This window comes from Macaca thibetana, chromosome 7, assembly GCF_024542745.1.
Source record: "Macaca thibetana thibetana isolate TM-01 chromosome 7, ASM2454274v1, whole genome shotgun sequence".
NCBI lineage: Eukaryota > Metazoa > Chordata > Mammalia > Primates > Cercopithecidae > Macaca > Macaca thibetana.
Genome location: NC_065584.1, coordinates 43191675 through 43218695, shown reverse-complemented (window position 1 = coordinate 43218695; position 27021 = coordinate 43191675). Strand labels below are relative to the sequence as shown.

The window sequence follows — 27021 nt, the reverse complement described above, 5'->3', positions numbered from 1 at the left end:
AAACATCAATTGAATACCCATTGACACTAAGGAAGGTTCTTTGTTTTTGAGCAACACTAATTTTGAGTACTTAAGACTGGTGCTTTACACACACCACTCCTTAAAAATCCACATAACCCCTGATTTGGTGTTTTCAGAAGCAGGATCAGAGTAGTCTTGTCCTAGGTTCCACAGCTCGTTAAGCAGCACAACTGTTCTTATTTCCGTACCCAGGTTCTCTTCCACGAGGCTACCCTGCTTCCCCACCTCAACCCTGCTCTCCTCATCAACCTAGGTCCATCCTGGATTTGAACTTAATAATAGTGGTAATCATGAAAGTTTGGAAGAGATGGATCTTTCTTCCCTTAGGGCTGAATGTAGTTACTCCAATTAAAACAGTAAAGTGAATAACTTCATGAAGTTTACGGTTGGAATGCCATGAAGCATGATGCCCTGGGCGGCTTTTCAATGGATAGGCCAATAAGTCTCCACGGCTTTTAAGACTGGGAAACAGGGCACCAGGCTGGGCTTTGGAAATCTCGGCAGAAGCCTGCGTGCGGCAGCAGCCCGCGCGGCCGAGGACGGAAGCGACGCCCCGCCCCGCTCAGCGCCCCGGGCCGCCGGGTGCAGGCGCCTGCGGGCGGTATCCTCGGCGACGCCGTGTGGCGGCCAGGGAGAGGCCATGTACCGGGTGCCCGAGTTTTATGCGAGGAGGAAGCGGTTAGGTGGGCAGACGCCTTACTTAATGGATGTAAGTGCAGCCTTGGTCGCCCCCATACCTGGGCTGGGAGCAAGGCGGGCCCTGCTGCCCCCAACCGGCTCTTGGCGCCGCGCCCCTCGCCCTCCTCCAGAGGCAGGTCGTCGCCTTCGTCCCGGGCTGGCGGTTCTCAGAGACACCTGGCCATATTTGCCTGGAAAAAAAAAACCTCTGGTGTATTTGACAGATGGTCAGAATTGAATTCTGGCTCCCTGCGCAGGTAGTTAGGTATTTACGAAATCCCACCTCACCACCTCAAATTGGTTGTCTGCAAAATAAGGGTACCTACTGCAGGGGAAGCAGCCCCGCTCTGGGTAGAAAGGATGGTGGGGTGCTAGCTTCCACAGGTGAAAAGGGTGTACTTACTTTTTGCCACTGCCTGTGAAGGGCAGTGTTGGAGCCTGGAAGGCTCCAGAACTAGACAGCTGAGGTTGTCCTGGGCATCAGTTTATTGTCTGAATTCCAATTAATTGGTAAATTGCTATGATGAGCTATATGTAGTCTCAATTTCCTTCCTTCCTTTCGCCCTTCCCTTCCTCCTCCTCTTCTTTCTTCCTTGTCTACTTTCCTCCCTTCCTTTCTCCCTCTCCCTCCTTCCTGCCTTTTTACTGAAACCACACCTAAAATCAAAGGGATAAAATCCTAGCTTCACGTTTAACACTTTAGGATTCTACACTCTTATTGGAAGTGTAAAGAGGAACTAGTAAGAACTATTGTTTTTTGTTTCCTTTTTATTACTTAAAAGGTGTGTTAGTAAGTAGGAATTATTGTTAAAGGTTTGTTGTCGCATGTGGATTGTAAATTGAGCTTTTAATTATTTTTGCTGCAATCATTTCGTTTTACAGCAGTTGGGATTGCGATTAGGGATGTGGTACTGGAAAGATGAAACCAGAACTCTTGAATTCAGAAGGTAAATTTTAACAACACTTTATTAGAGTTTTTATAAAAATTACATGTGCCTGGGGGGAAAAAAAGCAACACAGAAGAGTATAAAGGATAAATACCCACTGAAACCTCACCATCTGGAGACAATCATTTCAGTGAACGGCCTTTCTCTGAACACTTATCAGCTGCTTCATATGGACCAGACACTGTGCTAACCAGTTTACCAACTCTTTGAAACAGCTGCATGTTAACCAGTTTACAGATGAAGAAACTGAGGTTTCAAAGGGTTCAGCGATTTGAGGAAAATTAAGTGACTTAGCCCAATCACACAGCTCAGAGGTGACTAAGATTATTTAAATGTAGGTCTGTTTGATTTACAGAGTCCACGTTTTTAATTACTTTATAAAATTGCCTTTTTGAGTTAGAGAAATACAGTTTTACATTAATGGGACCATATTATACCTGCTGCAATAGATGGTGAATCTCACAAGATAAAATTACTAAATTAGGAAAAACTGATTCTAATCTCTATTAAGAAGACACTGACTCTTAACAAGTGTATAGCTAAACTAATAATACTAGACACTCTGTTGTGCACTGATTATGTGCCAGATATTTACATATTTTTCCAATTCTTAAAACAACTGTGGAAAGTGAACATTAATGTCCTCATTTTATAGATGAAGAAACAAGGCTCAGGGAGATTAAGCAACTGAACCAAAGTCATACAGCCAGTAAGTAGCAGAACTGATAGTTTGAACCAAGATTTGTCTAATGCCAAAGCCCTTTTCGTGTACTCACTGTCTCCCTCAACTAGACAGTAAGCTCCTCAGTGGCAGAAACTGTCTTATGCATCTTCAGGTCTCTGGAGCCATCTACAGAACCTCTTAAGTAGGTACTCAATAAATATTTATTGAGCATGTTCAAAGAATCTGCTAGATTCAAACAGAGGAAGAATAGATGCAGGTGATCAATTAGAAGGTCAGTTATAGGATTACAGATAATTATAAAAGTAAGCAATAGCGAGAGTTAGAATTAACTCCATGTTGGTAAAAATAGAAAGGCAAAGGACTAAGAAATATTTAAGAGATAGGATTGACAGGATGTTTAGATAGGATGTGGGGATTGGATGTGAAGAGAGAGGGAAAAGCAGGTGTTTAGATTGGCTCCTAGTTGTGTCTGACTTGGGTGATCAGGTGGCTGGGATTGCCCTTCACCCATATACAGCATTAAAGTGACAAAACTGGTGGCCGGTTTGGTGGCTCACGCCTGTAATCCCAGCACTTTGGGAGACTGAGGTGGGCAGATCACTTGAGGTCAGAAGTTTGAGACCAGCCTGGCCAACATGGTGAAACCCCACCTCTACTAAAAATACAAAAATTAGCCGGGTGTGATGGCGGGAGCCTGTAATCCCAGCTACTTGGGAGGCTAAGACAGGAGAATTGCAGGAACGTGGGAAGCGGAGGTTACAGTGAGCCAATCGAGCTACTGCACTCCAGCCTGGGCAACAGAGAGAGACTCCATCTCAAAAATAAATAAATAAATAGCATGACAAAACTGGCCGTGTGTTTCAGGTTGCTATGACTTGTTCACATTAATATGTCTTGGGCTGTTGGACAAATGGGGCTGGAGGTCAGGAAAGGAGTTAGCTAAGCAGACATATATATTTACACTAGATGTTTATAGTTACATTATAAATATAATGACATGTAATTAAACAATAATTCAAAGGCTTAACATTTTATTACAGTCAAAATCAAAAGTTTACATTTTATAGAATATATATTTGAGTATTTCTGAGTAACCCATCACTTCAAAGCAGTAATTTCAGTTTTCTTTCTCAGGTTTGCTGCAGAAGATTCTGTCCAGTGGCTCCTGAAACATCACCCTCAGTAAGTGTGAGATAGACAGTGAAATAGCTTTGGATTAGACAGACAAGATAGTTACAGGAGTCAAAATACATGTTAAAGCACAAGAGAATGTGTATATGAATATTAAGTGCCATTTTTTTTTTTTTTGAGATAGAGTCTCCTGTTGTCCAGGCTGGTGGACAGTGGCATGATCTTGGTTCACTATAGCCTCGACTTCCCAGGCTTAGGTGATTCTCCCATCTCAGCCTAGTCCCCACACGACCATGCCCGGCTTATTTTTTGTATTTTTAGTAGAGACAGGTTTTCACCATGTTGCCCAGGCTGGTCTCGAACTCCTGGGCCCAAGTGATCCACCCTCCTAAGCCTCCCAAAGTGCTGGGACTACAGGTGTGAGCCACTGCACCTGGCTGACAGTATTTTTCAAACTAATTTTCAGTGCTAATCTGATGACCCACCCCAAATGGTGCTATTTCATATTTGAGCCTACTAATAAGTTCACGGCTCTCAGTTTCATATCATCTTTCATATCTGTAAAATATTCGTATTCATAAACTAAAGTTTCTTTTTGTTTGTTACCAAATTAAACTGTGGCTTGATTCGATTTCCACTAATTTTGGAGAATAGCTACATGATGGTATGATTTAAAATGTAGGTTATATGACAACATATAAAAACATGAGCAAAAGAGGCCAGACTCAAAAATGTACATACTGCATGATTACATTTGTATAAAAGTTTTAATAAGTAGGCAAAAAATAACTTTAATGATAAGAGTAAATAAAAAATAGTGGTCACCTTTAGGGAGTTATCAACTGGTAGCAGTGGGAGACAGTATAAGGAAACCTTCTGAGGTGGTAGAAATGGTCTATATGTTGATCTGGGTGATAGCTTTGTGGGTATATACATAGTAAAAAATTCATCAAGCTGCACACTTTAAGATTTATGCACTTTACTACATGTAAGTTATAACTCAAAGAAAAAACCAAAAAAACTCCAAACCCCAGACTATGTGGAGTACACAAACTGGGGGGCCATTAAGGGAGGTGGAAAAGGAATATTATGAAGAACAGATGGGGTTGAGCCAGCCCGTTTTTGGTAGAGCTGCTTTGTGTTTAAGTAACTTAATGTGGTGAGCCTTATAGTATCAGGATTACCTTGGGCATCTACCTGCTCAGGTAGAGGAAGGCAGACCCTTGTGTATTTTAGGTCAGAGTTGGTATTTGGATTCATTGGAAATACAGGTATTGGTTCCCTGTTAAAATCTGAGCATATTCCATCATAATTTTTTTTTTTTTTGAGACAGAGTCCCTCTCTTGTTGCCCAAGTTGGCAGTGGCACAGTCCTGGCTCACGGCAACTTCCGCCTGCCGGGTTCAAGCGATTCTCTTGTCTCAGCCACCTGAGTAGCTGGGATTACTGGCATGCACCACCACACCCAGCTAATTTTGTATTTTTAGTAGAGACGGGGTTTCTCCATATTGGTCAGGCTGGTCTCGAACTCCCGACCTCAGGTGATCTGCCCGCCTTGGCCTCCCAAAGTGCTGGGATTACAGGCATGAGCCACTGCACCTGGCTTCATCACAAATTTTAACAGATAGGTTCCAAGTCAGAGAGGACTCTTTAACTGGAACATGCTTTTTCTGTCACGGACAGTGCTACTGGGAACTTACGGACAGTGCTACTGGGGACTTACGGACAGTGCTACTGGGGACTTACATTACTCCAGTTGGTAGTGAAGGGGCAGGGCTGAGGCAGAGGTGGTTGAAAGTAGACGGTGGTAGGGATGGAAGCTGCAAAGGCAGCAGGTGTGTTCAGTGACTGCTCTCACACCCAGCAGGGCAAGATTGGAACTAGGCAGACAAGACAATTATGCAGCAATCCAAGATGGAGGTGACTAGGACCCAGATGAGCTCTGGCAGGCGAATGGAGAGATAAGCAGGGGTGGGGAGAGCCAGTAAGTGTGTGGAGTGGGTAAAGGGTAACAAGCTTATTTTTTAAAATGCATACTATTCAAGGTGCCTGCCAATAGGACCCCAGGTTAAGAATCCAGTAGGCAGGAGTTTGGCCCTTAAGAGAAAGGCAAGTGCAAAATTAGAGTGGGAAGTGGAATGATTGAGGCCGGAACCCTAGGAAATACCTTCTTAAAAAAATTATGAAATATATTTTTTTAAATCATACTATTTAACCATTTTCTTGTTTGCCTAGAGAATACTCTCCAGTGGCGCTTGCAGCTACAGCGTTTACCCCAAGATAACTTTGCCATGAAATATCTCGCTTTCCTTATTATTTTCTCATCGTTCTAGTATATTGACTTTGGAAACAAAAGACATTCTGTTTATAGCATTCGGTTTTTAGTGGTATTACCACTTACGAAATATAGTAATTGTCTATTGCTGAAGATTTCAAATCCTAGAAAACGTAGCATTCCTACACATGATGTTAACATCGTTCTCGAACAGTTGTTAGCCAAAGATTCAGTTGATGAATATGATTGTTCTGAAATAGACGATTCTGATGATTGAGATGATTCTGATGTTAGTTCTGTTGAGAAATAACTCTAAGAATAGTTTTATATTTTATTTTCACATGGAAAATCAGTCAGATTTGCTTCAGCCTCAAAGAGGGTGTTTATGTAAAATTAAATGAATGCTGGCAGTGAGCTACACTTTTTTTTTTTTCTAAATAGGAAAAGGGTTAAAAACATCAGTGAGTGCCTGTAGTCCCAGTAAGTCGGGAGGTTGAGGGGACAGGATTGCTTGAGACTAAGAATTTGAGGTTATATTGTGCCATGATCACACCTGGGAATAGCATCAGCCGCTGTACTGCAGTCTGAACAACATAGCAAGACCCTGTCTCTTAAAAAAAATTTGCAAAATACTAATAAGCAAAAACAAAGCACAGTCCCACCCAGCAAGTAACTGTTAACATCTTATGGTATACATATATAGCTTTCCAAATCTTCTTCTGATGTTCCCCTCTCTCTCTGTCTCTCTCCACACACACACTCTCTTAACATTCTGCATTTCCATCATTTCATATCTTTTTCCTCATTAAAAAATTGTACATATCTACTGAAAAACAAGTATATAAATGTACAAAGCAGAAAGTGAAGATTCTACCACAGTTGTATACCCAAAGACCACCAGTGCACCAATGTTAAGAGTTACCATAAATAACTCAATAAAAGAGTTATTTTTATTTTGTGTTTTCAACATACTGGTTACATTTACTTTACATTTTGTGACTGATAATTCCAAAATCTGAAGTCTTTGTAGGTTCAGGTTCTTTTTTTTTTTTTTTTTTTTTTTTGAGGCAGGGGTTCACTCCCATTGCCCAGGCTCACTGCAGCCTCCGCCTCCCAGGCTCAAGCAATTCTCCCTTAACCTTCCAAGTAGCTGGGACTACAGGCAGATGCTACCGTGTCTGGCTAATTTTTGTGTTTTTGTAGAGACAGGGTTTTACCATGTTGCCCAGGCTGGTCTCAGACTCCTGAGCTCAAGCGATCTGCCTGCCTCATGCTTCCAAAGTGCTGGGATTGTAGGCATGAGCCACGGTACCCTGCCCTGCAGGTTTGATTTTGTTGTCAATTTTATATTTCTTGCAGCATTATTTTAAAAACTTAAAAAAATAAGTATAAATAGGCTGGCTGTGGTGGCTCACATCTGCATTCTTAGCACTTTGGGAGGCTGAAGTGGGAGGATTGCTTGAGCCCAGTAGTTTGAGACCAGCCTGGGCAACATAGTGAGACCTCTGTTACCACAAATTTTTTTTTTTTTTTTTTTTTAATTAGCTAGGCCTGGTGGTATGCGGCTGTAGTCCCAGCTACCTGGGATGCTGAGGTGGGAGGATTGAGGCTGTGGTGAGTCATGATTGTACCACTGTGCTCCAACCTGGGTGACAGAGTAAGACCAAATCTCCAAAATGTGTGTGTGTGTGTGTGTGTGTGTGTGTGTGTAAACATTTAAAACTTTTTATTTTATTTTAGAATTTTAGAGACAGGGTCTCACTTTGTCACGTAGGCTGGAGTACCGTGGCATGATCTTGGCTCAGTGCAGCCTTGACCTCCTGGTCAAGCGATCCTCCCATTTCAGCCCCCACCACGCCCACCTGCTGCCCCCCAGCAAATAGCTGAAACTACAGGGGCATGCCACCAGGTCCAGCTAATTTTTTTGTATTTTTTTGTAGAGATGGGGTTTCGCCATGTTGCCCAGGCTGGTCTGGAACTCCTGAGCTCAAGCAATCTTCCTGTCTCTGCCTCCCAAAGTACTAGGATTACAAGTGTGAGCCACCATGCCTGGCCACTTATAACTTTTTATATTAGAAGATTTCAAATATATAAAGATAGGGAAGCTGTTGTAATGAACCCCAACCAACCTATAACACAGCATCAACAAGTACCAAATTAAAGTCAATTTCATATCTATACCTCTGTCTACCCCACTCCTCAATTATTTTGAAGCAAATCTCAGGCATCATATCATCTGTAAATATTTCAGTATGTATCTCAAAAAATAAGCATTACCTTAGAAAACACAACCGATGTAGGTTGGGAGTCCCAATATATAAAATAAGAAGAAGAAGGGGAAAGAGAAGGAGGAGGGGGACAGAGAGGGGGAGGAGGAGAATACAACTGAATTACTATTTATATACCTAAAAATACAAATGGTAATTCCTTAATATCATATATTCAATTATATTCAGTCGGTATTCAAATGTCCCCTGTTGTCTGATATTTTTTAAGTTTGTTTCAATCAGTCTTTAAAATAAGGTTTGTACATTACAATTGGCTTGATATATGTCTTAATTATTGTACACATTTTAAGCCTTTGATCGGTATCTTCATACTGCTCTCAAGAATAGGAGACAGGCAAAGAGGAATTGGCCAAAGACAGAGAAAGAATGGGCTGGGGGTGGTGTCTCACGCCTGTAATCCCAGCACTTTGGGAGGCCTAGGTGGTGGATCATGAAGTCAGGAGTTCGAGACCAGCCTGGCCAAGATGGTAAAACCCCATCTCTACTAAAAATGTAAAAATTAGCCAGGTGCGGTGGTGGGCGCCTGTAATCCCAGGTACTCAGGAGGCTGAGGCAGGAGAATCGCTTGAACCCAGGCGGCAGAGGTTGCAGTTAGCTGAGATTATGCCACTGCACTCCAGCCTGGGTGACAGAGACTCTGTATCAAAAAAAAAGAAAAAAAAAAAAAAAAAAAGAGAGAGAAAGAATGATTAGAAAGATCAGAGGAAAAACCCTGATACAGATAGGCCTCAGGGGCAAAAGAAGGTTCTCCAAGAAAGAGGATTGGGCAGGGAGGGGTCAGCAGTGTCACAGGCTGGAGAGTTCTGAGGAGGGCACATACTGCAAAGAGGCCTGTGGATTTAACAAGTTAGGGATCTCTAGGGACTAGGTGAGAAGCAGCTTCAGGAAGGCTGTAGGGTATACATCAGATGACAGTAGTTACAGGTGAGAATCTAAGATAAAGATGAAAAACTAGCAAAAATAGAGTACTTAGCCGGGTGTGGTGGCTCACTCCTATAATCTCAACACTTTGAAAGGCCGAGGTTGAGGGTCACTTGATCCCAGGAGTTTGAGACCAGCCTGGGCAACATAGCAAGACCCTGTCTCTCCCGAAGATGGACAGAATTAGCTGAGCATGGTAGTGCGTGCCTGTGGTTCCAGATACTTGGGAGGCTGAGGTGGGAGGATCACTTGAGCCCAGAAAGTTGAGGCTGCAGTGAGCCATAATTCCGCCACTGTACTCCAGCCTGGGCAACAGAGTGAGACCCTGCCTCAAAAAACAAACAAACACAACCCCCAAAATAGAGTACTCTTGTTTTTTTTGGTTTGTTTTGTCTTTTTTTTTGAAATGGAGTCTCGCTCTGTTGCCCCAGGCTAGAGTGCAGTGGTGCAATCTCAGCTCACTGCAACCTCCCCATCCCGGTTCAAGCGATTCTTTTGCCTCAGCTTCTTGAGTAGCTGGAATTACAGGCATGTGGCACCACGGCTGGCTAATTTTTGTATTTTTAGTACAGATGGGGTTTCACCATGTTGGCCAGGTTGGTCTCAAACTCCTGACCTCAGGTGATCCGCCCACTTCGGCCTCCCAAAGTGCTGGGATTACAGGCGTGAGCCACCGTGCCTGGCCCAAAATAGATTACTCTCATCAGTAGGTTTACCGGTGAATGAAGGAAAGAAAGACATAGTAACCTTTAGTGGATCTGGGAGTAAGGCAAGGTTTTGGGAATTTTTGTTAGTTTTGATTTAAAGGTAGGAAAATCTTAAGTGAATTTGTTATGGCAGAAAAAATGAATAGACAGAGAAAGAAAGGTGGGACTGGGATCAAGATCAGAGATCAGGGTTGGAAGAGAGAGCTGCAGCTTTTCCACTGAGTGGTGGGAAGGAGGTAATGCAGACAGCTTGGGCATTTGGAGGTACAGGCAGGGGTATCCATGCTGGCCTTCTTACTGAAAAGAAACCAGACCCTTCCAGGCTATAGTCAAAAAGAGAGCTTTTTGTTAGCAGTGCTGTTGAACCGAACTCTTTTTCCCTGAGATTGCTGCTCTGCTTGGGGCTCGCTTACGAGGAATTGCTGCCACTGCCACACTGGGCTGGGCACCAGGGCTGAGGAAAGTTGTATTCACCAAAGTGGCCTGATCCAGATATGGGACCCGGATTTCCTGAAGTCCAGTGGACAGAGGAGACAGAGAAGTCTTCCCTAGAGAGGTGATATCTAAGCTATGACCTGAGGAAAAATAGGAATTGGCAAGGTAAAGGGCCATTTGATTGGGGAGGAAGAGAGTGCATTCTAGGGAGAAGGAACATGGGCAAAGCCCAGACCTGTAAGCGCATGGGCCATAATGTGGGGACTACAGGTGGTTCATTGGGCTGAGTATATGGTCCCAGACGAAGCAGATTTAAACCAGGGCCAGATTATAAAAGCTCTTGTATATCATGGTGAGGAATTAGAACTTTATTTAGATGGCATAGGGAAGTCATCAAAGCAGAGAAGTCACCTGTGATTAGAATTGTATCTTAGGCCCAGGTGCAGTGGCTCACGCCTGTGATCCCAGCACTTTGGGAAGCCAAGGCGAAGAAATACCTGCGGTGAGGAGTTCAAGACCAGCCTGGCCAAAATGGCAAAACCCATCTCTAGTGAAAATACAAAAATTAGCTGGGCGTGGTGGTACCCACCTGCAGTCCCAGCTACTTGGAAGGCCTGAGGCAGGAGAATCGCTTGAACCCGGGAGGCGGAGGTTGCAGTGAGCCGAGATCACGCTGTTGTACTCCAGCCTGGGCAACAAAGCTAGAATCTGTCTCAAAAAAAAAAAAAAAAAAAAAAACCACATCTTAGAAAAATGGCTGGGCCAGGCACAGTGGCTCACGCCTGTAATCCCAGCGCTTTGGGAGACTGAGGCAGGCAGATGGCCTGAGCTCAAGAGTTTAAGACCAGCCTGGGCAACATGGCAAAACCCTATCTCTACCAAAAAGTACAAAAATTAGCCAGGCATGGTGGTGCACACCTGTAGTCCCAGCTATTTGAGAGGCTGAAGTGGGAGAATCATCTGGGCCCTGGAGGTTGAGGCTGTAGTGACCATGATGGTACCACTGCACTCCAGTCTAAGCTACAGTGAGACCCTATCTCAAGAAAAAAAGAAAAAGAAAAAAGAAAAACGACTGGCTAAAAGATGGAAAATTGTTTTGGGGGAGACAAGACTGAAGGCAAGGAGATCAGTTAAGAAACAATTGCAGAAATTCAGTTGACAGATGGCTAAAATTAGGATGGTGGCAATGGAAAGAGAGGGAAGTAGCTTACAAAGATATTAAAGAATTTAGTGATTAGTGAGCCATGAGGGGTGAGGGTGATGGAGGAATCAAGGAAGACACCATTTTCCAGCGTGAGCACCTGGTTTGATGGTGGTACTTATTTACTGAGATGGGGGAAACAGGAGGCGGGAATACACAGTTAAGGGGGAATGTGTTTATTTTGGACAGACTGAGTTTGAAATGCTTCTAAGACAGCTGATTGATGGTGTTCAATAGACTGATGTGTCACTTTATAAGTGTGCAGAAAGATCTGAGCCTTGAATATAAATTTGTGTGTTATTGGTGCTAGTGAAGTAGATGGAATTATTCAGAGGGAATGAGAAGAATAACCATATGGGGTTCTGAGAGGGCCCTCATTTAGGGAAGGAACATTCCTCAGAAAAGGAGCTTTAGAAGGAGACCAATAAATTGTAGCCAGAGAGAGGGGAGGAAAATGGAGTGTCCTGAATCCAGATAATCTGTTTCATAAAGTAACATCTTGATCTCGGGGGGCATTCAAGTTTTATCCCATCAACTTAAGACCCTGAAAGTTCTGAGGTTTTAGTCCTCTTCCACCTGGGGTAGGCCAGCTTCTATACCACTAGCCAAGAGAAGTGCTAGACTTCTAGGTATTCTGAAGTTCAGATCAAGAAAAGATGATCCCTTTCCCCTCCCCCAGCTTGAACTCCCTGGCCTCTCTCCTGGTCAAATGACAACGGGAAATCTTACCCTTAGAGACAACCTAGCTCCCTACTCATAGGCAAGTCTTGTCTTACTTTTGCAGATTATACCCTGATGGGGATGGCTATCAGAATACAACAGATACCCATAACCTCCATGCCAGAAATGCCAGGGAAAGGGTGGCCATTATTTCTTTCTTTCTTTCTTTTCTTTTTTTTTTTTTTTTAAGGTTTTTTGGCTGTAAGTTTATTCAATGCAAAATAATCCTCTTCAATTTTACTGAGGTGGCTGACCACGTCCACGACCAAATCCACCTTTAAACTGAAATTCGGTTGCTGACCCAGCCCCAGCCTCGGCTTTCTTGTCGGTACCAGGTAGCACAGCACTCCATCTGTAGGTATCTCTGTCAGTTTCCCCTCTCGTGAGTCTCACAGGTCGCTAACCCTCCAGACCTTTAGGCCGAGGCCTGCCAGTCTCTGGACGGCTACGGCGTAGGGTGGCAGGCACAGTCTCCAGGGGCAGATGAAGATAATCACAGAGATACTGGATACCCTCATTGGTAAGGTACCAGTAGAAATGTCTCCAGGAAACTGTTCCTTCACGTAGCCTCGGGACTTGAGAGACTGCATGGCCTTCATGACATGAAGGTTGGGCACATTCTTGTCTGCCAGCTCCAGGTGCTTAGGCATGTGGACATCCTTCTTGGCCACCATGACTCCCTCCTTAAAAAGGAGTTCGTAAATGGCAATCCGGTTCTTCTTAAGCATCAACGTCTCGGCGGCTGCAGCGTCTGGGGCCAGGGCTCCCATTATTTCTTAAGAGGTAGTTAAGGAAGAGCAGTGGAGAATGGTTTGAAGGGAGATCTGGGTTCACATCCTAGCTCTGCCCCTTACTAGATGGTTATCAGTTGTCAAGTTACTCAGCCTCAATAATTGTCAGCTCCTTAATCTATAAAATGAAATAATAATGCCTCGTGAGACGTAAACGAGGGTGCTGGTATAGTTCGTCAGCATGCATGCCCATTTCTTACTTGGTAAAGAGATAACACCTTTACTCACAGGCATCATCTAGGTTGGCCCACGAGGCAGACTTTTCTCTCTCACATAGTACCTGTTATCCTTTCCCTTCTTGCTTCAAGTGCCCCTATTCCAAAGCTGGGAGGGAACCAGCAGTCTGCCTGAATCTTTGCCAAGGTCATGGACTCCCCTGAGGACATAAAACCAAGGAAACCCTACTCTATGAGTAGACTCTGTGAGAACCATCAAAGAGGTCTAACTTGTGTGGAAGCCAAAAGCCCTCTGCATTTACGTGATGGATTCTAGAGAGAAAATACGAATTGCTTTCCTGTTTACTTCAAGGCAAGGGGAATGACATGAATATATTGTAATATTAGGAAATTATATCCACCTTGTACTCTGGAGATAGTAGGAGGGTACAGGCTAGCTAGCCCAGACTGTGGTTTGGGCACCAATCAGAGGTTCAATTCACAGTGCAATTTTCAATTATTGGCTGGGTGTGGTGGCCCACGCCTGTAACCCCAGCACTTTGGACGGATCACTTGAGGTCAGGAGTTCGAGACCAGCGTGGCCAACATGGTGAAACCCCTTCTCTACTGAAAATACAAAAATTAGCAGGATGTGGTGGCAGGCACCTGTAATCCCAGCTACTTGGGAGGCTGAGGCAGGAGAATCACTTAAACCTGGGATGAAGAGGTTGCAGTGAGCTGAGATCGTGCCACTCCAGCCTAGGTGACAGAGTGAGACTCAGTCCCCCCCCCCCCAAAAAAAAATTCAGTTATTTCTAGTGTTGTTTCTTGGTGAGTCCAAATGCATTGTGAGCATAGGCTGCTTTAGGGCTATAGCAGAGCACTCACTCACAAAGTGGAACCTGTCTCACCAGCCAAGCTAGAGAATGACTTCAGTGAAGTGAAAGCCACTCAGACAAGTGTGAAGTAGAGAAGGTCTGTCCAGAGGACAGAGCATAAGGACTAAAAGCTTAGCAGTAAATGCCAGGCTATTTACTGGCAGGCACTACCTACCAGTTTCTAACACTGGGACATGGGTCAGCCTCTCTAAGCCCTAGTTCTCCATCAGTAAAATGACAGCATTATACTAGATGATATTTTTTACTTCTAATAACCCCCAGATTCTATGATTTTATGATTTTATTTTTTATTTCATTTTGTTACTATTGTTTTTTTGAGACGGAGTTTCGCTCTTGTTGCCCAGGCTGGAGTGTAATGGTGTGATCTCAGCTCACTGCAACCTCCGCCTCCCAGATTCAAGCGATTATCCTGCCTCAGCCTCCCAGGTAGCTGGGATTACAGGCATGAGCCACCACGCCTGGCTAATTTTGTAGTTTTAGTAGAGATGGGGTTTCTCCATGTTGGTTAGGCTGGTCTCAAACTCCCAATCTCAGGTGATCCACCTGCCTCGGCCTCCCAAAGTGTTGGGATTACAGGCGTGAGCCACCGCGCACAGCCTCGCTTTTTTATTTATTTTTAGACAGGGTCTCACTCTGTCACCCAGGCTGGCTAGAGTTCAGTGGTGCAATCTCAGCTTACTGCGATCTCCACTTTCTGGACTCAGGCAATCTTCCCATCCCAGCCTCCCAAGTTGCTGGGAACACAGGCATCTACCACCACACCCAACTAAAATTTTTTTGTATTTTTAGTAGAGACAGGGTTTCACTATGTTGCCCAGGCTGGTCTCAAGTTCTGGGCTCAAGCGATCCCCTGGACTCAGCTTCCTCCCAAAGTGCTGGGATTACAGGTGTGAGCCACCAAGCCTGGCCAATTTTATGGTTTTATAGTTCCAAGTTCATCTGACTTAGTTCATAGACCTGATCTATATAAATAAGATAGTCCCAAATGTATCTTTCCAAATTTCTTATTTTAAGGCTTTCTTGTCTCAGAACATCTCAGGCAAACTAGTATAGCAAGAAACTTTGAATTATAGTGATGGGCTGAGAAAAGGGGGAGGAGACACAATTTTATTTGACATTAACTTAGATTTAGTGTTTCTACCTTCTCTCATCTTCTAGAGAAGAGAAACCCAGGAGAGAGCTGGGAGCACCTGGGATTTCTTTAGTCTGTATATCAGTGTTTTGAAAAGTTATGCAGATAATACATTTTCATAAAAAATTCAAATAATGCAGACGTATACAGATGTGAAATTGAGATCTCTTCATTACCCTCTCTCCTTCTTGCTCCGTCTGATCCCCCACCCCTCTCTGGAGGTAGCCACCACCAACGTTTGGTATCTTTCCATTTCTTTTTCCCTGCACACCTCCACCTCCAGTATTTTAGCACACCCCGCCCCATGAATACCCATTTCTTGGAGACCGGTGATAAGAGCAGCACCAGAAAGAATGAAAAGCTTAGAAATCATCACTGGCCAACTTGGTGCCAGTCATCTTAAAAAAAAAAAACAAAAAAACAGTGGAATAATTTTTAAAAAATCATTCTCTTGAGGTAATATTGTGTACGTGCTTTTAGGAACTAACCTACAACATGAATATTGCCAGGCAGTTGGAGAAACTCCTGGAAGAAGAAGAAAGTACCAAGCTGACTTTATTACTCTCATGGGGAGGTATTTCTTTAACAAAATTTATTTGTGGGATTTACCAAGGAAATAATAAAGTTCTCATGATTGATATTTGTCTTTAGAGAATGAATAAAGTTTAGGGGAAGTGCTTCTATTACTGCATCTGCATCTCAGCTTAACAGAGGGACACATAACTTTGGGCAGAGGGTAAATTTCTGCATTGTGTTATCAATGTGGCATTGTTATAACCCACAATGGGTTTGACAGACACCACAGTTCTCCCAGAAAATGTACTATCTATAAGGCAGGAACCTCGTCCTGTTAGTCTTCAAAACACTTTTCTCTGTTTTTCTGTTAGCATTTGCTGAGACTCTCAAAAGTCTATTCAATGGCTCTGATGCGAAACCATCTTATTTCCAATGTCATAGCAATTCCTAACACATAGTAAATCGTCAGTATAGATTTGTTTGTTACTTAATTGGGTTCCTGTGTTAGTCAGACTCATTACGGCTTAGTAGTGCTCGTACAACACGCTGAGAAACTCTGAGTTAAGTAAAAGGCCCTGAAACCCACCTGGAGATGGAGATGGCTGAGGCCTTTAGAAGAGTCCACAGCAGTGAATACTGAGATTGCTGTTTGGGAGGCAGGATTGCCTGGTGGCTCAGCACTCGGCTGTATGGCTAAAAACCTAGGCACCAGTCGTGACTTTGCCAGTTGCTGTTATTTTAGTCAAGTCACTTAATTTCTCTTTAAGTTTCCATTTTTCTTGTATGTAAAGATGGTGATCATATTTTGTGTTAGAGTTTCTATGAGGATTAAATGAGATTGTGCCTAAAAGCACTTGTCATATAACAAGTACCTCAATAAATAATCTTTTCAAACTTGCCAAGAGCTTTCTCTTTCTTCCGAAGTTGCTACAAGATTTTTCAGATACTCTGTGTGTGGTGGTATTCTGGAGACTGCTGATGGTTAGAGGCTGAATGTAAAGTCTGAAGTTTTAATTTTTCTCTAGATAAGTATTCCATCTATAAATACATGAATTGAACACTGCTGTGTCTCAGATTCTCTTCAGCCTCTGCTGATAATATATGCTAGTCCAAAGATTATGAGCTATGATATGATTTGACTTGTTTTCCCCTAGAAAAGGTGAAGTCCCTAATTATCTCATTTTTATTGCAGTTTTACACCTGCAGTAGAAGTCAAGGAAAAAGGAAAGAAAGGCAAAGCAGTTCACTTTGCAGAAATTGATGGTCCAGCTTCAGACAGGTAGATTAACTTTCCAATCATGCCAGAGTTGCATAGCATCTCTCAGTGGAATGGCTTCAGCCTTTACAAAGTACGAAAATACCATTCCTGTTATTCTAGTTTGCAATGCGAATACCCATCAAAGAAAGAACATGCGCTATTTCAGAATTGTGGTAGGAATTACAATAGTCCCGATAAATGTATTCTGTTAACCTGACTGTTAGCACATCTTCAACTTTTTACAGTTTTTTAAAGTTTGAAAATGATAGGTACACCAGAACAGATGATTTAAATGATCTATTTTGGATGGTATTTGTAGAAACATTTTATATCAGACAGTGAACATCCCTCTTGCCTTAACATAGTAAATAAAATGTTTAATAAAAAGCATTCCAAAATGATCTTACATCAAACAAAACCCATGTATGACACTCAGGCTCTTATTACTGTTTAATAAATGCTTTCTGCACCTCAGGATAGATTGAATACAACTAAAATATATTAAACCACTACTGGCAACTGTTATATTCCAAAACAGGTTGACAGATAAAAGACTTGCTGCAAGAGATGATAAGTCAGCTAAAACTTTAGAGAAACGAGGTCAACAGGGCACCATTACACTGGATGATGTTAAATGTGAGTAACTGTTTCTTTATCCATACATAAACATTCGTCTGTACATGCATACATAAACATCCATCCATCCGTACATAAACATCCACCCATCTATACATAACATCCATACATAAACATATCTTGTGTGACTCTCTAAGGCAGCTCTTTGTGCCTCTCTCAATTGTCCATTTTCTCTTTTCAGTTGTTACTTTGCTTTTGCTACAAGATACTGAGATGCAGCGGATCTGTTCTTTTACAACATTTATGAGGTATCTATTGCTTATGAGGCATTTTAGATCTTTTATCCTTTATTTTTCAGTAACTTCATCTGATAAGTGATGACAAATCTGATTTTTAGAGGAAGAGTGTGAGACTGGCTCTATGCAAGCCATCCTAGTCACAAAGACTGCGACCAAAGAGTTGGGGAGAGGAAGCCAGAAGTCATAGGAACCCCAAATAAAATCCCAGGGCAAGTAGTATGGAGAGCATGCTGTCAAGAGTCTCACATGGACTGTGCTATTTTTATATAATAGTTAAAGGATATACCCATTTGCTGGCCGGGTGCAGTGGCTCACGCCTGTAATCCCAACACTTTGGGAGGCTGAGGCAGGCGATCACAAGGTCAGGAGTTTGAGACCAGACTAGCCAATGTGGTGAAACCCCGTTCCAAAAAAATACAAAAATCAGCCGGGCGTGGCGGTAGGCGCCTGTAGTCCCAGCTACTTGGGAGGCTGAGGCAGGAGAATCACTTGAACCTGGGAGGTGGGGGTTGCAGTGAGCTGAGATTGCGCCAGTGCACTCCAGCCTGGGTGACAGAGCAAAACTCCGTCTCAGAAAAAAAAACCCAAAACACAAACATTAGCCAGGCATGGTGGCAGACGCCTGTAATCCCAGCTAGTCGGGAGTCTGAGGCAGGAGAATTGCTTGAACCTGGGAGACAGAGGTTGCAGTGAGCCAAGATTGTGCCATTGCACTCCAGCCTGGGCGACAGAGTGAGACTCCCTCTCAAAAAAAAAAAAAAAAAGATCTACCCATTTACTGAAGATCACTTTTCTCTACTAGTTATGTTTGGCAGCCCCAGGATGTGCTAGGTGTGTGGCTCTGGGTGAGTTTCTTGACATTTATTTATTTATTTATGAGACAGAGTCTTGCTCTGTCGCCCAGGCTGGAGTGCAGTGGCGCAATCTCGGCTCACTGCAAGCTCCGCCCCACCCGGGTTCACGCCATTCTCCTGCCTCAGACTCCTGAGTAGCTGGAACTACAGGCGCCCGCCACCACGCCCGGTAAGTTTTTTGTATCTTTTAGTAGAGACGGGGTTTCACCGTGTTAGCCAGGGTGGTCTCGATCTCCTGACTTTGTGATCCACCCACCTCGGCCTCCCAAAGTGCTGGGTTTACAGGCGTGACCGTTTATTGACCTTTCTAAGCCTCAGTCTCCTCAGCTACAAAATTGGGAAGTAATTGTGTAATTGTGTCCCCTTTGTGTGGCTGTGCGTGGCTGTGCCTCACGTAGCCTCTGCACCACGAACGCTCAGTGAGAGTTGGGTGCCCGATGCCATTTGCACCCCTCCCCATTCCCTTAGCATACACATGCAGGCTGCTTGTGGCAACTGCCTGAGACTCGGCCTGAAGGCTTCATTCCATCACAGGCACACACTCAGCCTGACTGCAGGGCAAGCTTGGAGCTAGGGAATCAGTGCCCTAGAAGCAGCCCTTATTCAATGCCCTGCTGGAGGAGGAGTTGGTAGGTAAATTCTTGAGATGTTTTCTACGCTGTCTCCCAGAGTCCCCGCAGGACTGAACTCCACTTACTTGTTAACACCCTCTTTGTTGGCTTCCTTTCCTGCCTCATTTCCCCACTTTCCTACTGATATTTCCTGAGATCACTTCCAACTAAACTGTTCACTTTCAAGTCTTCGGCCCAGTGTCTGTTGCTGGGGGAACCCAACCTGAGAAGGAGAGTTATTAATATCTTGAAAAGAAAATCTGTAATGCTCACCCTCATCCTGCTCTTTAGGTATAGTTCAAGAAAGCAGTGCCGGAGAAATAATTTCCATTTGGGGCCACACAGAAGGCAGCAAAAGTCTTGAAAAAATATTTAGAAAGAAAACAGTGACTTCTAGTTAAAAACAAATGAGAGAGCATTGTAAATCAGTGCAGCCTTTTCAGAGAGCGAGGCACATACACTCTGTGGTAGCAATTTCACTTCTGTCTATAATATTTTTTTAAAAAACGAAATACCCACAATAGAAGACAGTTAAATATGAGGTATAGAATATTCTATTCAGCTTTTTAAAAGAATGAAGAAAATCTACATATAATATCATAGAAAGAGGTCTATGCTACACAGAAAAGTGACAAAAGCAAGTTGCAAAGAATTGTATATATAGTATTACCCCACTTATTACCAAAATACATTTTTTTTTTTTTTTTGAGACAGAGTCTGGCTCTGTTGCCCAGGCTGGAGTGCAGTGGTACGATCTCAGCTCACTGCAAGCTCCGCCTCCCGGGTTCACGCCATTCTCCTGCCTCAGCCTCTGGAGTAGCTGGGACTACAGGCTCCCACCACCACGCCCAGCTAATTCTTTTTTGTATTTTTAGTAGAGACGAGGTTTCACTGTGTTAGCCAGGATGGTCTCAATCTCCTGACCTCGTGATCCACCCGCCTTGGCCTCCCAAAGTGCTGGGATTACAGGCATGAGCCACTGCGCCGGGCCACCAAAAAACATTTTTAAGGCATGTATTCTTATACATGTGTATATGTTGGTGGAGGAGGATGAGGAGGATGTTATATGTGATTGTCTTATGTTTTAGAAAGTTTAGAAAGGATTCATACCAAACTCTTTTTTTTTTTTTTTTGAGATGGAGTTTCGCTCTTTTGCCCAGGTTGGAGTGCAGTGGCACAATCTCAGCTCACTGCAACCTCCACCTCCTGGGTTCAAGCGATTCTCCTGCCTCAGCCTCCCAACTAGCTGGGATTATAGGGATGCACCACCACGCCCAGCTAATTCTTGTAATTTTTAGTAGAGATGGGGTTTCGCCAGGCTGGTCTCGAACTCCTGACCTCAAGTGATCCACCCGCCTTGGCCTCCCAAAGTGCTGGGATTACAGGCATGAGCCACTGTGCCTGGCCCATACCAAACTCTTAGTAGTGGTAACCACTAGGGAGTAGGATGGTGACAGATGTAGGAGGAGAGAACTTTTTACTTGATACATTTCTCTATATTTTTTAAACAATGGAAATATATTGTATAATAACTTTTTAAAAATGAAAATTAATTAGTAAGCACAACTATAAGAATTTAGTGTCTGACCTCTCCAAAAGTTTTACTTACAAAAACCAGACTTCTTAAATCTTTAAATATATAGTAGATAGAATTTTAAGTGGTAAATTAGTTCTTAGATAGGCATGATAACATGGTTTTCTATTTATTCTTGTGTTGTGTGCTCAATTTTTTTTTATGAGAAATCTTATGTTTGAAATAGGTTAGCGTTGACTCTTTTTGTTGTTTCAAATATCCCCATAGGAATAAGAATCTTGATAATTTCCTCATGGCATTATTGTACTACTTAGCTCGTTACTTGGAAAAAAACTCACTGGAAAAGAAGCCCAAAAGCTATATGGTGTAAGTAAGATTTTATAGTGTGCTTTAGAGTTTTTTCACTGCCAGTATTAAAAGTAACTTTTGTCTAGGATAAAGAGATGATGGAAATTTTTAAATCTTTGAGATGTACTGAGACATTTTACATAGGAAGAGTGTGTCAGTTTTTAAAACTCACTGGATAATTTATATGTGTATTCCAGTAACAAAATATTCCAACTGATACAGACTAGCACTGCACAATAATGAGATAATGAAAGCCATGTATGTAATTTAAAATTTCTGGTAAACATATCTTAAAAATGTAAAAAGATACATGTGAAATTAATTTTAATAGGGTCTTTTATTTAACCCAATGATGCAAAAAATATTATCATTGCAATAGAAGTTGATATTAGGAAGTTATTAATGAGATACGTTACTTTTTTGTAGTAAGTCTGGTATCTAGTTTATACCTATAATATATCTCAATTCATACTAGACACATTCTCAGTAGCCACATGTGGCTAGTGGCAGCCATCTTGAATGGTGCAGATATAGTTGTTGTTTGTGTGCTTTTTATGCTTACAAAGTTCTTGCTAAAGGGCTTGTAAGCATCCAATTAAAAAACATCTAAGAATTAAAAAAATTCATAGATTTGGCCAAAGTGGCATTCCACATCACAGGAAAAAATCCAAGGTTTCTTAGGCTACTTATAAAGAATTTAAATGCTTTAGCTTTAGGCAGAAGTGGCACAGAGGTGTACACCAGGGCAAGAATCTGGGAACTCAGAGTACAGAGCAGAACAATGCCTCTCAGCCTTGGTGACCTTTTGCAAACCATGGAACTTTCCACGTGCCAGGCTGCCCTCCCCAGTAAGTGTGGAACCAACCCAATGATTTAGCTGTTAGGAATGCTGGGTAGAGTAATTAACTTGTTGCTGCAGGATGTTTTCAAAACGCAAAACCCTGTATACAATCAAGCAGTTGGAAAAACATCTTATGGACGGAATAAATGTATCTGGATGGCAGTTTTGTAAAGAACCAAATAAATAATTTAAAAACTCTTGTTCCTGTAAAACCATCATAATATACAACATCAGTGTTATTTTGGGACTGTATTTCACAACAGGGCAGCCAGAGCATGAAATGTTTCTATGGTAGCAAGCAAAAGGGTTTAAAGCCAGCTATGGACTTAGAAGGTTTGAAGATTCTTACTATTTCCAAATAGAAACTTATTAGACATTTTTTGCACTTTGGCTTATATTTTTATGGTATTTCCTCTTCTGAGGCTTATTGCTAATCTAGCAAAAAGATTTGTTTAATTTCTTTTTTCTTTTTTTTTTTTGAGATGGAGTCTCACTCTGCCACCCAGGCTGGGGTGCAGTGGTGCAATCTTGGCTCATTGCAACCTCCACCTCCCAGGTTCAAGCGATTTTCCCAACTCAGCCTCCTGAGTAGCTGGGATTACAGGTGCCCACCACCACGCCCAGCTAATTTTTGTATTTTTAATAGAGATGGGGTTTCACCATGTTGGCCAGTCTGGTCTCGAACTCGTGACATCAGGTGATCTGCCTGCCCCAGCCTCCCAAAGTGCTAGGATTACAGGTGTGAGCCACCATGCCTGGCCTACTTTCTTAATTGATAAGAATAGATAATAAGACGGGTTTTCTAGTTAAAGATGCAAACAAACATATTAGAACACAGTGGTATAAGGCAGACTGTTCCTTAGAAGGAATCAGTTACTCAGATTGACAAAAACAAACCAATCAAAGCCTTAAAAGTATGAATTTTGGCCGGGCGCGGTGGCTCACGCCTGTAATCCCAACACTTTGGGAGGCTGAGGTGGGTGGATCACAAGGTCAGGAGTTCGAGACCAGCCTGACCAACATGGTGAAACCCCCATCTCTACTAAAAATACAAAAATTAGCTGGACATGGTGGCACACGCCTATAATCCCAGCTCCTCAGGAGGCTGAGGCAAGAGAATCGCTTGAACCTGGGAGGCAGAGGTTGCAGTGAGCCGAGATGGCACCACTGCACTCCAGCCTGGTGGACAGAGCGAGACTCTGCCTTAAAAAAAAAAAAGTATGGATTTTATGGTGTGATTCTAAAAATAAAAATTACAACTCTTTATTTTCAGGCTTCCTGTGGTCAGTTGGTTTACTTACTATAATAGAATTAAATGTTGATTGCATTGAGGTATCTGCACAGAAGAAAAAAATTGATTTCAAATACCAAGATAGAGCATAGGGATAGTAATAGCATTTAATTCACAGAGTTATTATACAGAAGTAGATGAGACAGTGTTTCTTAACCCAGTGCATGGCACTTGGGAAGAAAGCCTACAGCCATGAGAGGAAAGCAGAAAAGGGTGAAAATGGATGGCAAAGGTATACTTAGATGATGTCAGGTGATTAAAAGCCCTACTTCCGGAAGAAGAAGTCTTATCTCTGTTTTACAAGTGAAGAAATTAAGGCTCACAGAGGTTAAATAGTGTGTTGGGGATTACATACTATACCCAGGAGATTACATTATAGTTCCTAGGTGGAACTGATGTTAGAACCCAGGTCTGTTTAACTCCAAGGCTTGTGCCTGAACCACTGCACAACATGCCCAGCACTTCCCACCAGTCAACTGCACTGTTTTCCAGAGTTTATCTGTCCATAATTAGAATTTTTAGCTTCTGAACAATTATGTGTGTACTGTCTGTTTGTTTGAGACAGAGTATTGCTCAATCAACCAAGCTGGAGGGCAGTGGCACAATCTCGGCTCACTGCAACCTCCACCTCCTGGGTTCAAGTGGTTCTCCTGCCTCAGCCTCCTGAGTAGCTGACACTACAGGCATGTGCCACCATGCCTGGCTGATTTTTTATATTTTTGGTAGGGATAGGGTTTCACCATGTTGGCCAGGCTGACCTTGAACTCCCGACCTCAGGTCATCCACCCACGTCAGCCTCCCAAAGTGCTGGGATTATTGGCCTGAGCCACTGTGCCCAGCCTGTATGTACTTTTAAACATAATATCATATGTACTTTCAAGTTATTATAATCTTCATAATTATAATTTTTAATGGTAGCATAGTTTTCCATCAAGCCAATGTGTGCGCATTGACTTACCTACTAAGAGGCAGTATATTGTAGTGGTTAAGGGTAAAGATTTTGATGCCTGGGCTACATCTCGTGGGAGACTCACTCATAAGTTAGGTTAATAAGCATCAAGTCCTTAAACAATATCTGACTGTATTGCTGCTCCCTTTATCCTTCTGTATTAGTCTGTTCTCATGCTTCTAATAAAGACTACCCAAATGAGTAATTTATAAAGGAAAGAGGTTTAATGGACTCACAGTTCCACATGGCTGGGGAGACCTCACAATCATGGTGGAAGGCAAATGAGGAGCAATGGCACATCTTACATAGTGGCGGGCAAGAGAGCGTGCGCAGGGGAACGCCCCTTATAAAACCATCGGATCTCATGAGACTTATTCACTATCGTGAGAACAGTACGGGAAAGACCTGCCACCATGTTCAGTTACCTCCCATTGGGTCCCTCCCATGACACATGGGAATTATGGGAGCTACAATTTAAGATGAGATTTGGGTGGGGACATAGTCAAACCATATCACCTTCTATTTTATATATTTAGGCAATTTCTAGTTTTTCTGATATATAAATAATGATTGCATTGAATGTCCTCATGCATAAAAATTTCCTCCTAATTTTGGATGATGTTTTTAAAAGAATAAATTTCCAGGAGAGATGATATTGGATCAAAATTTATGATAATTTCTATGGCTCTTGAAATTATTTTCAGTTTTTTTTCCCAAAGGATTATGTCAATTTTCTTTTACAAGCAATGCATAAGCATATCCATTTCAGCAAAATTTTGTCAGCATTATTGTTTGCATTTTTAAAGAATGTGCTTTAAAAATGAACCACTAACTGGGTTTGTATTTAAGGCAGTTTTACAAAATTAGATGAAAACAGTATGGGGGAATGGTTTCCAGACACAGAAATGTGGTGCAAGCAGGCCACCTCTCCCTGGAGTTTTGTATATAGGTTAGCTTCTCTTGAGTATTTTTTTTTTTCATAGCTTTTTCCTTTTTTTTCCATTTCAACACATCAGTCCTTTATGTATATGTGCATATGTGGTCTAGGGACCACTTGCCTTGGAATCATTTGGGAAGATTGTTTTAAATTTCCTGGGCTAGACCCAGACTCCTGAGCCAGAATCTTGGAGAGAGGATTGCACTGGGAATTTGTACTTTTAGCAAGTATCCCCAGTGATTCTTTCATAATTCATAGGTTTATTAAAACTTGAGAAGCATTGGCCTAAAAGCTTCAAGGCATTCCTTGGTGGTTGTAGTTTGATTTGGTTGTTTTCTACAGCAAAAGAAGAATATGAGCTACTGGCAGCTCTGGCAGAGTAGGGTGACCAGTGAGGGTGGGGCTGCTGAAGGAAACAGGCACAGGGGTGTGGCCACTGGGGTGCGTCTGGAGGGGTGTGTTTGGGTTATATGGCATTTGGGCACTTAACGTTGGAGCTCACTTTATTCCAGAAATCCATTTTATTCCAATGACTCATAAGCCTTTTCATCACATGTGATAACATTTTCTGCTTTGAAATGTCTATATTATCCTTAAATACACCCCCTTCCCCTCATGGCATATCTTCATGGAGTCAGTCTAATGGTTATATCAGAAGGGGCAGTCATTTGTCCCTGTTTAGAGTAAATATCATTTGGTGTCTAGTGACACCTCACTTTTCTTTTTTTTTTTTTTTTTTCGAGACGGAGTCTCGCGCTGTCACCCAGGCTGGAGTGCAGTGGTCGGATCTTGGCTCACTGCAAGCTCCGCCTCCCGGGTTTACGCCATTCTCCTGCCTCAGCCTCCTTTCACCGTGTTAGCCAGGATGGTCTCGATCTCCTGACCTTGTGATCCGCCCGTCTCGGCCTCCCAAAGTGCTGGGATTACAGGCTTGAGCCACCGCGCCCGGCCGACACCTCACTTTTCAATAAGAGTACAACTCACTTTTCAGTAACAGTACGTTGGAATGTATCATCAGCAATATTGTTTCCTACTGTATTGTACAGCAGAAACTTAAAATCTGGCTTCAGACATGCTGTAACCTAAGAACAGTTTGTCTTTGAGAAAGTTCATTTGCAATTCAATTGGAACTGCGGCTGGTTTCACAGGGAAGCAGTGTTATTGTAATTGATGCCAAAGTTCCCAGAGTAGTAGTCCACAGATGCCTCCTTAGCAAACACAACTACACTCAGAACTGAGTGTCGGTCCTTGTTCACACGCTGAGCCCCAAGCTCAGTAATGACATAGAGAACACAGGGGACGCTGAGGTACATAGCCTTCACGGTTGTTTTAGGAAAATAGCAGGAAAGTAGGCTGCTAACTGCCTCAGCAACCAGTATAGATAATTTGTTAGTTGAGCTGTTCTGTATAAATTAGGACTACCTGCATATAAAATTGGGGATACATAACATGAAGTATAATCTAATAAAAAAGCAAAAATAGGCAGGGCGTGGTGGTTCATGTCTGTACTCCCAGCTCTTTGGGAGGCCAAGGTGGATGGATCACTTGAGATCAGGAGTTTGAGACCAGCCTGGCCAACATGACGAAACCCCATCTCTACTAAAAATACAAAAATTAGCCGGGCATGGTGGCAGGCACGTGTAATCCCAGTTACTCGGGAGGCTGAGGCAGGATAATTCTTTGAACCGGGAGGTGGAGGTTGCAGTGAGCCAAGATCATGCCACTGCACTCCAGCTTGGGTGACACAGCAAGACTGTGTCTAAAAAAAAAAAAAAAAAAAAAAAAAAAAAAGCAAAAATACACCGTAAACTTGAGATGCTGATTCCATTGATTAAATACGAAGGGACTTTAAGGATTTTCCTATATCACTGCTTAAATAAAATAAACTCATTGGTAAGTGAAGTCTGTTGACTCACTTGTATTTCTTTCAAAATAGTTTATGGCTGGGCACACTGGCTCACACTGCCATCCCAACACTTTGGGAGGCCAAGGGGAGGATCACTTGAGTCCAGGAATTCAAGA

General features: G+C 42.7%; 2 protein-coding genes and 1 pseudogene across 2 annotated transcripts in view; 2 read left to right on the top strand and 1 right to left on the bottom strand.

The window, feature by feature from the left end:
* CHURC1 (churchill domain containing 1) overlaps nt 1-27021 on the top strand; it is a 476524-nt gene that overhangs the window by 83339 nt on the left and 366164 nt on the right. The window lies entirely within an intron of this gene.
* Nucleotides 572-27021, top strand: part of PPP1R36 (protein phosphatase 1 regulatory subunit 36) — a 43381-nt gene continuing 16931 nt past the window's right edge. Inside the window, exons 1-7 of the mRNA XM_050799287.1 lie at nt 572-730; nt 1582-1646; nt 3466-3513; nt 16694-16780; nt 17298-17395; nt 17577-17643; nt 20901-20999. Coding sequence (XP_050655244.1) covers nt 662-730; nt 1582-1646; nt 3466-3513; nt 16694-16780; nt 17298-17395; nt 17577-17643; nt 20901-20999 — 533 coding nt within the window. The 5' untranslated portion in view covers nt 572-661. The remainder of the gene's footprint in view (nt 731-1581; nt 1647-3465; nt 3514-16693; nt 16781-17297; nt 17396-17576; nt 17644-20900; nt 21000-27021) is intronic.
* Nucleotides 12127-12860, bottom strand: LOC126959763 (40S ribosomal protein S10-like; annotated as a pseudogene).